Source organism: Limulus polyphemus, unplaced genomic scaffold (assembly GCF_000517525.1).
Source record: "Limulus polyphemus unplaced genomic scaffold, Limulus_polyphemus-2.1.2 Scaffold116, whole genome shotgun sequence".
In the NCBI taxonomy this organism is placed as follows: Eukaryota; Metazoa; Arthropoda; class Merostomata; order Xiphosura; family Limulidae; genus Limulus; species Limulus polyphemus.
In genome coordinates, this window is record NW_013665726.1 from 673,804 (window position 1) to 687,897 (window position 14,094).

At 28.7% G+C, this 14,094-nt stretch overlaps 1 protein-coding gene across 2 annotated transcripts in view; it reads right to left on the minus strand.

Moving 5' to 3' along the window:
• Nucleotides 1–1,560: 1,560 nt before the first annotated feature.
• Nucleotides 1,561–14,094, minus strand: part of LOC106471987 (phospholipid-transporting ATPase ID-like) — a 108,552-nt gene continuing 96,018 nt past the window's right edge. For both annotated transcript variants that reach the window (XM_022401407.1, XM_013932619.2), the window contains exons 16-22: nucleotides 13,532–13,629; nucleotides 12,709–12,887; nucleotides 10,235–10,654; nucleotides 8,752–8,975; nucleotides 7,462–7,545; nucleotides 6,543–6,788; nucleotides 1,561–6,103 (exon numbers count right to left, since the gene is read on the minus strand). In XM_022401407.1, the coding sequence (XP_022257115.1) occupies nucleotides 5,639–6,103; nucleotides 6,543–6,788; nucleotides 7,462–7,545; nucleotides 8,752–8,975; nucleotides 10,235–10,654; nucleotides 12,709–12,887; nucleotides 13,532–13,629 (1,716 nt within the window). In that variant the 3' untranslated portion in view covers nucleotides 1,561–5,638. The remainder of the gene's footprint in view (nucleotides 6,104–6,542; nucleotides 6,789–7,461; nucleotides 7,546–8,751; nucleotides 8,976–10,234; nucleotides 10,655–12,708; nucleotides 12,888–13,531; nucleotides 13,630–14,094) is intronic.

Consider the following 14,094-nt stretch of genomic DNA (forward strand, 5'->3'; position numbering starts at 1 on the left):
ATCAAAATAATGTGTGTGTGTGTGTGTATACAATGGATGACAGCACCTTTACTTGATAGTTCTCTTTCAACTCTTCAGGATTTATATTATAAAGATGTTTAATAAGGATTAGTCAACATTACAGGTTAAACTTTAGGAGACTTATTACTTTTTAAAAAGAAACGACTTAAACATCACTTACCAAACTGGGGACTTGAGCTTGGGAGCTAATAAAGGATCATAGTATTAAATACCAAATTCTATAATGCTGTATTCTCAGGAAATGTGTGCCATCTATGCTACTGTAGGTCAAACCCACTGAAACATAAGGGAGGTTATAACCTCTGATGTCACCCAACATACCATTGGAGGATACAGCTGTCATTACAGACATACCTACCATAGCAGAACAGGTGTTATCTCCAGAATATGGTGAAAGAAATGGCAGCTATAATGAATCAACTTTATGATCTTGACCACATTTTACGCACATATTCAGAAATAACCGATTAGTTTAGAATAGTGCTACATTAATATAAGAAGTGGGCAGTAACTCATGGTATGTTTATATACTACAGTATTACTTTGCAAATAAATGACTGCTTGTTGCTATCCAAAGTAATTACAGTTTTAGGTTGATATTACAATACTACACATATCTGCTGAAGAACCAGTTTTTAAAATTAAGGACAAGTGATTTTTAGGAAACTATTTGTTGATGTCATATATGATAGTTTTATTTAACTCACTAAATATATGAAGGATTCCTGATGATTTGTTGTTGAATATCAAATGTATATTCATTGAAATGTGAATTAAAACATTAGAAACAAAAGGAATTTTGTTTTAAGTGCAAGTACATGTGATATATATATATATCTGCCAGAGGGATTAAACCCCAAATTCCAAAATTTTGAAGTTTAAGCTCTGGTGTTTACTGCTGAGCCACCAAGGTTCCAAAAGAAATTGAACAGTATTTGAAAGTTTTATAAAAAAATTAAACTGTTTTTGGAAAGTGATAGGGACCACATTCTCTACCTGTTTTTAATGCGTGTGTGGGGGGGTGTTAGCTTTTGAATGCATTGTATATTAAAATATTTATTTTAATATAAAATGAGTGGGCAGTACATTTAAAAAAACGTGAAATGAAATTTTAATAGATAATTGCTTGAATTAACTTTAGTCAAAACTTAATTATAAGTAAGGTAAACTGGTTAGATTATGATGAAAAAGTTTAGAATACATTAAAAAAAACTAATTTGTTTGCCTTTTGAAAGTACCTTTTCAGTTAACGTTTTTTACACTCTCCTATTCCTAAAGAAAGAAAGTGTTTGAGTTTCCTATGATTATACCATAACACTTAGTCTGCCATTACTGTGTATTTAATTTAATATATCTGGAAGATTTAAAGTAAATATTAAATAAACATTGAACCACATAATCAGAGGCTAGCATAAAATAAATAAACTACAAAAAATATAGTACCCATAAAAAGTTATTAAAAGCCAATGTTATGGTTATATTACTTTTTTTCATTCTTGGATCAAGTAACTTGTGGTCAGTCAGAGGCTTTTGTCTTTATTTCAAAAAAGGAACGTTTTAATAATCAGTTTTATAAATACAATGAAATATTGGCTAACTTACCAATGAAAAACATTTATGGCAAAAAACATTAATAGGCAGTACATATACCTCTTAACACCTCTTCCTTTAAATGACAAACACAAAGTTTCAACAACAATAATAAAGAAATAAGTAAAATGGGGTTCTGTTAACCAACAAACTTTAAAATTGAAAATTACGATCTTAACTGTTTTCTCATACATGTATATGCATACAACTATAAAAAGGATGAAGTTACTACATTCATAGCTATTTATTCACTTCAACAAAACTAATTTCTCCTGTGTAATGTAAAAAACCTGGTGATATCTTTTGATTTGCATTTGTCTAATTTTATGGGTGAGAGGAATGTGACAAGTCCAAGAACAATTTGGGCCTTGCGTTTGTTTCCAATTTCAACATTGAGGTAGAAAAACTTTGGATGATATTAAGTAATTATATATATATCTTAAAATATGTGTAACTTGGATGAAAATCAAGCTAATCAACTAAAGTTTTCAATTTCTTTGAATAGGAAAATATATTTCAATTATAAGGACAGTAAATAACTTATTGGAATTGGTTAGAATTTCTATAAACCAATGTTTTCAAGTTTATGCTATTTAACTTTTCAAATTATTTATAAATAATCTAAAATGGACTAACATCAGTATTACAAATGCATTAAAATATTTAAATTTATTCTTTTATTGAAATATAAACAACTTTCTGAATTCAAGATAACATATCAAAAACAATGCTGATGATAAACACAGTTCGAACCACAAGAGTAAGTAATCAGTTTCTCCCTATATTATACAAAATACTGTGTGTGAATCAAACATGGGAAGTTTTAACAAAATATGTCAGAGTTTCTGAAGACAACTAACTGAGTAAAGTAGGAAGATACCACATACATACAAAAGTCAAAAATTATATAACCCAGGCTATGTATGCCATCATAGTTAATCTAAAAACTGAACATAAAAACATAGCTCCCACCAGTTTATATAGAGCCTATGAAGGATGAAATTTTGATTCAGTTCTAGTTTTTCATTTTGTTTATACTTTCAAGAGAAAAGTATGTACCGATTCAAATAGCAAAACTTCATGATAATTAGCATACCATGAAGGTAAGTTAAAATATGACAAAAGTTGTGTTTGATATCTAAAACAACAATGTTGTATGAGTTGCTTGCTTTGCTTCAGTTTATTTAATTAGTTTTCATTTTTAATTAATGTACATGCTTGTAAAATGTGGAAACTAATCAAATTTTTTCTTACGAAATAGTTTATGGATATGTTACTTTGAAAAAATAATAACTTTTTTTTTTCACAAAACATATATGGTTGTGATAATTAGTAATTTCATGTTTTTATTTCCTTTACACAAATTATATTTAATACCAGATGAAAAATTTGGGAGAGTGGGTAGTTCAGATTTTGTTATTGATTTGGTTATTTGTTTTCATAAGCTGGACTATTATTATAAAATACACTGTTGGGAAAATAATACCTTTTAACTTTAAAAATGATGAAAAAGTTGTTTTAAAATAAGCAATCATATTTGTCATTAGATAAAGACAATGTCTTATTTATTAATTAATTAAATATTGACTTTCCATTATGTTACTTCAAGTATTGTATTCTGGAAACAACCATCTTAAATGCAGTCTGTAAATACAACTTACCACCACTAAATCTTTGTATTTCTGGACACTTACTGGAGTAGCAGTTTACAAATGTTTCAATAATCATCTTTCAGTAGATGCTAAATATTGAGTATTTACACACATTTTGCAAATTATTTTCTTGTCTACAGATGTTTGTTATTTTGAATACTAAACCTATGAAATATATTAAATGTTAGATGACAAAGGTGTTAAAGACAAAGGCACAACATATTTTCCCATTCCATCATGAAATGTCTAAGCTTTTAGTACTAACAGTACTTAAAAATATGTTAGTAACAAACAAAATGCTTTAAGATCTTAAAAAATAAGTGGTATTAACAGTTCTGACCAAGAATATCTCCTAATCTTTGAAATCATTCAAGACTTTACATTTCAGCTTTTTAAACTCCCTCCATTGTTGAACTAACACACAATCAAGTTACAGTTAAAATTTCATTCCGAGGTTAATCTTTTCAATACTACATACAAGCACAATAACTACAATACACATTATGTAAGTTACAAATAAAAGTTCAATTTTCATAAATGATGAAAGAGATAATTAAAAAGTGCTTAGTGCTCTCAATAAATGTATGACAATCTCTTCATCCATTCACAAATTAAGAACTTTCAACCCTCTTTGCATAAGTTCAGTGTATACACTTAGAAAAAGAACAGAAAAACTACAAACAAAAATCCCTTAAACATCAGTTATTCAGCTAGAAAATCTGAAAGAAACAGACATAGTTTTAAACTAGACAAGGATTGCATTAAAGGTATATACAACTTTTACTATTCCATCAACAAATCAGACTTCAATGAATTACATATATATAACAGTAACATTAATATAACAATATAATTCAATCTGAAAACTTCCCATTTCAGAAAGAAATCATTAATGTAAACCTTTATCTTCAGTTCTGTAGATTTACAAGTATATTTGTAACGTTTAATACTCTCAAACTTAATGAAATTATATAAAAAACATCCAAGAATTATCAATAAAATATGCAAAACAGAATTATTTATTAACTTTAAAATACAACTAAGACTTGAAAATAAAAAAAAGACCACCAGACAAAACATTTACTTAAATAATGATAATTTTTCATAGTGGGAGATTACGTGCATAAATATTTAACAAAAAAAGATAATGAATTTGTATCATGTAAGAAATTTCATTGATTTATTGATGAAGTATTTCAATACAAGTTTATAGGGCATTTTTTCACATACATATTTATTGTTCACTTTGTCATTACACATTTCAAGTTTGAATGGTGGAAATCTTTATGTGGTATACAACTATAACATTTGTTTGCTTGAGATTAATTGCTACAATTGGACGTTTTTTTAAAAACTAACAAGCATTTGTACCTTAATAAAAACTGTCAGAGAAAGCATTGGGATAAACAAGTTTGAAAACAGAAGGTTAAATAATAACTTGTTCAGATAACCTCTGAGGTAGTTAGCATATATGAATATAGTTCTCTAGTTAATGGCTACTCTTTTAAAATTAAAATGTGGTCACAGTTTAGGCTTAGTGATCAATGAGTTATGATACAGAGTTTTAGCTCCAGGTGTTTAAGTTTTAAATTATGAAGTTAGAGTGATAGTAGGTATAATACACAATTGTGAGTTTCTAATATTACCTAGAAGAAAATGGAACTAAAGAAAACAAATCATGTTACCTTTAGAAAGTAGTGTGAAGATAATAGATTATTTCAACTCCTTTTATTTAAAAAATAAGTCCTCAAGCTATATATATATATATTTTAATGTAGCTATTAATGATTTGTCAATCCCAAAATAATACAACTTGATATATAACAGAATAACTTTCATGTTTTTAAATAGGTATTAATAGATATACTCATGCATTAACTAAACACATCTAAAAAAATTCATTAAATACTTTAAGTCATTAAACACTTAATCCATAAATGTGGAAATGTTCACTATGTTATAAAAATTCTACATATAACCCATTGAAAATAATGTATTTCTGTTTAATATTGCAAGTGCATGCATTCTTACAGCATCATATGCATCTTACTAATACCCTCAAACTAATTAGAATATCACACACACAATTCAAAAGCTTTAAATGTTATGTTCAAATGAAAACTTTAAATTAGCCTGTAGTTCTTAGGAAAACAAGAACTTTTGATATGTTACATCATGTAATTGATGCTAGAACATTTTTCACATTAGCTGAAACCTCTATTTCTGAAAAATTAAAGTCAACATACATTTGGTCAAATAGAAAATACTTGTATGTGATATAAACTTTTCAATCATATCAATTTTATAAGAAACTGTTATAATTAGTTAGCAGGTTGTATCAAATCCTGAACTTCACTCGTATAAAATATATATATCTAAACTTCTACTTTTGTGAACTTTGGAAGTTGAAGGGGCATTGATTTATTCTTCATGATCTTTCCACTTGTAATTAATTTACCAAATCCTTCTTGATGTGCAAAAGCATAACCTGAGTGAGGTCTTTGGCTTCGACGAATACTTGACACTCTTGTCTGTGATATTAATCTTCTAGCATGAATTCGATTGTCATTTCTTTGTTTCAGACGCACTTTATCAGATAAGGTAGGATTCTTGTCAACACAGTAGAACCTAATTGCTATGACAGGCACAATTAGCACAACAAGTGTGAGGAAAGCAGTAAACCAGAACTGTGCTAAAGACAGTGCCATCCGAAATGAGCCTAAGTATGCATTTCCAATAAAATTACTATTGATGAAAAAAGTCATTGCAAAAAAGAAAATAGCACTACCCCAAATGACAATATGATTGAAGAATGTCCAATACCCTGTATCCAGCATCACCTATAAAAATGTTAAAATTCTGAGTGAAGTAGAAGAATATTTAAAAACTATTATAACTAATGATTTAATTCATATAGAAAGCTTTATAAAAATCTACGTTAGACATAGGTATTATACACAAACTACACTTTCTAATACCAGTACCAAAAAATATTGAGCAGTCTGGTGACCTACTATGTTAAATTAAGTTATAACCTAGTTCAAGTCTCTTTGAACTTTACATTTTGGCATTATATGCATTTAAGTCTTCAAAAATCTAAAATTTATACTACAAGCAAAATAGTATACTTTTTTTTTACACATCTGCTGCTGTTAAAAACTTTGGCCAAATCCAAAAATAGCACTGAACAGTGTTGTAATTTTCATGGAATAATCTTTCTATAAAATATGTTTTTCAGCACATGTTACATAGATACACAAGTTTCAACGGAGGGCTTACCTGAGCAGTGACTACTAACACCAAGATGGTTGACACCACAGTACCAAATAACTGGTGTCCATCCACATTTACACCATCTGATGCCACACCTTCAAAAAAACTTCCATATGGTATGAAGAAGAGAGCAAAAGAAGAAATTAACCCATTTACCACACTTTTCAAAAATTCTTTTTTATTAAAAAGCAGGTTCAAGTGTCCTGGACTGTAGAGCTTGGGATATTGGACAGAGTTCCTCTCATTCACATCCTGAGGGTAGACACAAAGCTGCTGTTATAATACTAACCAAACACTTCTACATTATTCAAATAAATGTTTCTGAACTAAACTTTTTTATAAGTTTCTTATGCATTGTAATTTTATCATATAAATTACAATTACAAATATGTTACAAAGCATGCTAATACATGTGTACCATCCCCATTTAAATTGGTGTTAAAGAAAAATTATTTTATGATATTGAATGTCTAAGCTGGTACAATGTAAAAGCATTTTGGGTTCTACAAAATGTGATAAAATATGACATTAAAATGCACAGGATTATATGAAAAAAAACATCTGTTGTGAATCAATAACTGATGTTTCATCACATTTTTTAAAACAACCAGGGTTAACATTATGGAATTTCACAGCAGTAAAACATTTGATCAAAAGAAAGAAAAAAATTAATAGGTTTACCTTTGTGTTATTCTTGTTTGTAATTACGTACATAGCTAAACAATTAGTTATCTCTGCTATGCCCACCATGATATCAAAACTTGATTTTTAGCATTATAAGCCCTCAGACTTAATGTTGATAAACAGTTATAAAACATTCTTTATATCATAAAATAAGAGGTGACAGTAGAATTGTTTTTTCCATTCAATGTTTACATGAAGTTTTAAAAAAAATAGCAGGTACAATATTATGATAATAACTAACCTGATAAAAAATGCCAAGAGCCAGGACAGGTAAAGAGGTGTAAAACACATTGTAAAAAGAGATGAATACAGGATCAAACAGAGTCTGTAATTCAAACATAAAATTATCACTTTAAAGCATCTTTATTACAATAAACTAACATACTGTTAAAGGTGTTATGTTATCAGATACAATGAAAACAACATTAATGGAAAATCAAATAATTCATTAAAATACAACATTATTTCTGTACAGAGTTATAACGTATTTACTGAAGTCATCAACAGTCATCATTTAAGATGATGTGGTAATGTTGAAACTTAGTTTGTTTCATATGGATGCTGTTGACAGCTTCAAAAAGTATGTTTTAATTATGTACAGAAAATCACTGTACATGTATTTCAATTATTACACAAGTTCTGATTACAATAATCATTTATAAAGAATGTTTTTATCTTTATTATCAAAGTTTCATAACACTTTAGGTCCCAGTGAAGGTCATTTATATTTAATCCTTTTTCTCTTACTGCAATTTTTTCTTTTTTTCTTCAGATTTTATCTTGCTGTAGCTGCATTTGTTTAACACTTGTAAACGCATTCATATCACGAATTTCATTAAAACTTTCAGAACACATTGTTCATATCTAGAAGTTTTCATGCTGTAGCACTAGTGTATTCTAAGGTTTTTTTCATGCTACAGTACACACGTTTTATATGGAACTTACAAATCTTTATCTTTTAACTACACCCTAAGGCATTTTGAATATCAACAACTTATTTTTTATATAAAAAAAAATTTCCAAAACAATAAGCTATAAATGTTTAAGAAACTAATACATGCACAAGACACCAGTACTCTATATTTAAATAATTAATCAAATCATGCTGAGAAAACAAGGAAAAAATTGCATTTTATTAACAAAATGAAAATTATCAAAAACAATACTCAACTAGAACATTAATTAACATTTTGTTAAGACTACACTAAACTACTGATTGCTTCACAGTGTAAAGTAATATAATAATGAATAATCTTTAATGATTCCTTATAGTAATAGTAATTTACGAATTTTAAATGTGATTCACAACCAGGAACTACCACTACCACTGTGAATGGTTTGATAATTCACTAACTGCACAGAAAGGCTATATTAATTACTGCATTATCACCACTATGTAAATATGTTAGTAACATTATACAATATATAATTCTGTTTGAAACATAAAATTCACAAAATAATATTTTACTCTTATGTTTATTATGAATAAAAATACTACAACACTTGAAAACACTTTAAAAAATTAATATACCTGTGCTGAAAACCCACAAAAAAAAGCAAACCAGAAGTGGCAAAGTGTAAAAGCAAAGTTCTTGTAAAAAAAGTAACGTAGGAATCTAGCCATACGGAAGTAAGACCAGCGGCCATGAACCAGAAGTAACCTCTCCAAGAACCGAAACTGGGCAAGAGAAAAATCACTAGACAAAACAGCTTGCATCCCTTCTTGACCACTGATACCAACACCTATATGGGCAGCTGAAAGTAGGAGCAAAAGTCATACAAATAAAAAAGAACTAGAAACTTGGGTTGTTCAGTTAACAAACCAAATTGTTAAGTATTTTTTGTAATTTCAACTTAGCTGTGCTTGAATAAACTTATAAATTAAAAGATCATAAGGAACCTACAACAAAAATCAACCCTTCAAATTACTTGCACAAATAAAATACCACATTACATTGTTCTAATGCTTATTTTGAGGGTAATTTTACTCATCAGCATAAAGACATGAAAAAGTGTGAAAGTTGAACATACAAAAGTCTAAAATTAAATAAGAGTATTTTTAAAAGTTACATATTTTATGCACTTTGTGAAATAAAACTTCAAAAATTATTATACGTAATGAAAAATAAAACAATTGTTTTCTCAGTGTGCACCGTTTACGTAGTTAACATTTACATGCATGTGCAAAAATCCAAAGTCATAAATGTGAGTGAGAACACAATAGCATAAAAAAGTAGCAAGAGTATTGTCAAGCAATTAGAAGCAAGCAGCAAAAAAGGTGAGATCTAATCAAGTATCAGTCACAAGCCATTTTTCACAATAAATCAGCCACATTGTAGAAGATAATTTTGACAGTCAAAAAAAACTGCATAGAAACATATTCATTTTTTAGTATTACTATTTGAAATTTGTTTAATGTGGAGAGTAAATTACAAAATCAAAAATTCAATAGTTTCTTTTGAAAAAAATGCACAGTTGAGAAATTGGACAGAAAAAAGTGAATTATTTGCTCTAGAGCAGGATTCTCAAACTGTGGTACATGTACCACTGGTGGGACGTAGAGCTAATGTCGGTGGTACACGACACAATTAATATAAAACATCATAAAATATTTAATAATCCCTTTCCGAGCTTTCCACATACATATACATACTACTCTCCTCACTTATAATTTCACCCTCTACATGAATAGACTAGCCAATATTTTCTTCCCTTCAAATTGACAAAAATGGTACCATATATTCTTAAATCATCCCAGAAAAACCAACTGCATCCTTCACATTAATGAGTAAGTGTAAAATATATGAATTTTTGTTACTGGGGTTTTTAATCTTTTTTTTTTACTTAGGCCAGTTATGTCTGGCAAAAAACAAACACACACATATCATGCATTCAGAAACTATGAAATTCAGTTTTCATCACTACTCAAGTTCTAACAACTTGTGTTTCAGATGTAAAATATGTTTCTTCTGTTTCAGTAATCAGGTATGTTTAAGCAAAAACAAATATCCTACTTTTAATCATGCTGACATCATTAGCTCCATCACCAATAGCAAGAGTAACTGCTTTCTTGTGGCATTTGACAAGTTCAACAACCAGAGCTTTCTGTAATGGTGTCACCCTGCAGCAAATCACAGCTTTACATTGTGATGCTACAGACAAAAACAGTTCTTCCATGTCTGGTTTTAGAGCATGCACTAAACTGTTACCATTAACAACAAGACCAAAGCCTCCAAATTCTTCTTCTACTTCAGTGAAAGTAACAGTACTTAAATTTAAAGGAGCATCCTTGGAACATAAGATTCCTCTGATATCTTGTTGGAATTTATTCAATTGGTCTCTCACTACATAGTCTTCATTCCCATCCACAATGAAAATATCTACCATCTCATCAGTCAGTAGTTGGCAGGAATAGCCAATGTTAATGGCAGTTTCTGCAATTTGAAATAAAAGATACTTTTGAATTTTTTTAACATTCATACACATCGTAATCTCATTAACATAAGAAAATGCTTATATCATTAAGTCCGTTTTACATGTATTCTCCATAATTTATAGAATTCTACTTAAGGTTCAATTTTCTTTTCTTTTCTTTTTTTTCAATAGTTGGAGCAAAAAATAATAAAGAGGATACCTTAGCTTTAGTTACATGTAAGTATGTTCTTACATCCTACCCTCAGCTAACATAAAATTTACTTTCTGAAACTTCATTCTGACTGATTTGTTTGTAATCAATAACTTATGTTTTTATATTAGTATACTCAAAATCTGTACGTGTGTCTTAAATATGTTTCTCCTGTTTGATTAGAATATATCAAATAATATCAGACAAGTGATTAACAGAAAGAGCAGCAAATAAACTATTTAATATGGGAAAAATGAGTTTTCAAGCTGAACTGCAAGAAGTTATCCGTGCATCAACAAACACGACCACAGAAAAGTTCTATTCTATTGATGAAAATTATATCAAAACTAAACTTTTAACATTAAATACTAAATAAATATTTATTTTCCTTATTTAGCATAATAGTTACATGACCTTTGAATAAGCACACTGAAGTCCTATCATTATAAAAATAAAACTACTCTGTTAAAAAATCAATTTCTACTAACAACAGCATGGAGGTTTAATACAAAAAACAGTAAATTGATACTTTCAAAATTTGGATTTATCCAACTTAATCATCAGCAAGTGTGACAATAAATATTTTAAACTAATATTTCATCATAGCTTTCATGGACTATGTACTTGATCATCATCAAAGGAATCATACTTAAAATTCTTAAAAACAAGAATTTGTAAAATAAATTAAAAACTGCTTTTAAAAATGAAATATATTTTCTACAATTCTCTACTTAACTATTCAAAGAATTATAAAGTAGTGGGTTTAATACAATAAACAACATGGCTGCCATACTTAACTGTATACCTTATTTGCCAGTTATAAATATTAGTGCAAACCCACAGTTTTGTTTGTTTGTTTTTTGTTTTAAGTGCAAAACTACACAATGGGATACCTGTTGTGCTCTGTTCACTATATGAAATCAAACCCCAGATTCAAGCATTGTAAGTCTAGAAACTTACTGCTGAACCATCGGGGTATACATCCACTGGTAATTTAGTAATTTAATTCAATTATAGTAAAACACTGAAAAAAAAATACAAAACAAAATCACAGCTGGCCCAGATAACCAACAACATTTAAAGTTTGTTTGTAATTAAGCACAAAGCTACACAATGGGCTATCTGTGCTCTGCCAACCACTGGTATTGAAACCCGAATTCTAGCGTTGTAAGTCCGCAGACATACCGCTGTGCCACTGGGGGGCAAAATTTAAAGAGTTGTAATTAACAAACAATGTCTTTAACTGAAAAAGAAAGAAAGAACACAAGATAAAAATACAAAAGTTTGTTATTACTTTAGTTTTTCTATTAATGTCCGATTAAATTAATTTCAAAGTTAAAGTATGTTTAAACTCATTCAAATACAAACAAGTATAATTTGAACCATTTGATAAATAACATATTTTAAAAACGATTTTCATGTGAAACACAAAAAAAACTGTTAAAAAACAATCAGAAAAATTATTGCAAATGTATTTAAAACATACAGACACTTTCATAAAGACTGCGTAAGTTGTTACATTTTAGGATTTTTTACTTTAGATTTATAAAAAAAAAGACAGACAACAGACATTTGTATCACAACAGAAGATAGCCTAAGAACTGTTAGTGCTGGGTTAAAGACTTTTTTTTTTTATCAGCTTTTATAGATGAAAATGGTATTTACTCTTGCTAATTGTAGCCATAAGCTAAACAGTCAATTTGAGGAGTCCAAAATAAAAACGTATATATATCAATGAAAGCTACAAGAGGACACGTGGGAAAACTTGCATACATCTTCTCAGATCAAAATTACTGGGTTCACCTTTGGTGTGGATAAGTTTTACAAATGTTATTCTGGTTTTTAATCTATTTTATATGTTACCTTGTTTGTCTCCTGTTAAAACCCAAATTTTTATTCCACCTATAGCTAAGTTAGATATGGTTTGAGGGACTCCATCTTGTAGTTTATCTTCTATTGCTGTTGCTCCAATAAGATGAAGGTTTTTCTCAATTTCCTCGTAAACACAGTCTACCTTTTCTTCTCGATTTTCCATTGATGTTCTAAAACAATTAGAACATAAATTAACGAAAAATCTCTGAATGAAAACATATTTTGCAACGTCAAAATGATTTCACAGAAATTCATTATTAGACAATATGGATTTATATATTAAAATGCCATTTCTTTCTCCTGCTCATTTGGCTGGCAGTCTGTAAAATAGTTTTACTGTACCTTATTTGCATTTTTAAATACAAAACTGTTCCATTATGTAGTACATTTCAGTACAAAAAATCAGCCTTCCTACAAAAATTTTTATATAACACAAAATGTTTATGATTAGCACACAATGAAAACTTCACTAGAGACAAAATTTTTCTTGAATCCCCTCTAAAATCCTTAAAGCCTTATTCATTTTAATAGTTTTTCAAAGCAATCTTTAAAATGTTTAACTTAGAACTATGAGTAAAGAATAATTGTAATTAAAAAATACTTATTAAAAATATGTATTCTTTATTTAGTTGTAATTTTTTAAAACGTAACAACAAAAAATAAATAAAAATTATAAGATACAATCTTTATATTAAAAAAACCTGACTTCAGAGTGAAAAATTTTTGCTTCATGCATAAAATTGAAAAACAAAGACCATTATGCATACCACAACAGAGTTAAAGGGTCAAAAATCACACTGCAAATATAACTTACACTGCTTCCTCAAACCGCTCTTTCCACTGTGTGAAGTATTCTTCCTCAAGATCTTTCATTGCAAGACACAAGGTACGTAGTCCTTCACTTGCAAATTTCTAAAGAATAAAATGGTCAGAATTTGGTCGTGCTTAACTATGATATACCAATTAAAGTACAATTCATGTAAAAAGCTGTAAAAAAATGTACTGATATGAAATCGAAAAGTCAGAAAATTAAACAGTCAACAAACCATCAGTATAGATATTTTAAAGATTACCGTCTCTGGGAAAGAAAGTGGATTTTGATTGAAATGTCATGATTAACATTTTATTTTCAGCAAAATATACAGCTACTGGCAAGGAACTGTATTAGAAACTTGTGTAATTCATAACAGAGACATAACCAAAAAAAACGATCAGATTAAACCACATATATGTATATATCAATCGGTTTTTCTTTCATAAAAAGAAAAACAGTAACAAAAGTAGCAGTAAACTGTAAATCCATCTATATATACATATATTTAACTCAAGTTGAACCCTCATCTGTGTGTGTGTGTGTGTATATATATATATATATAT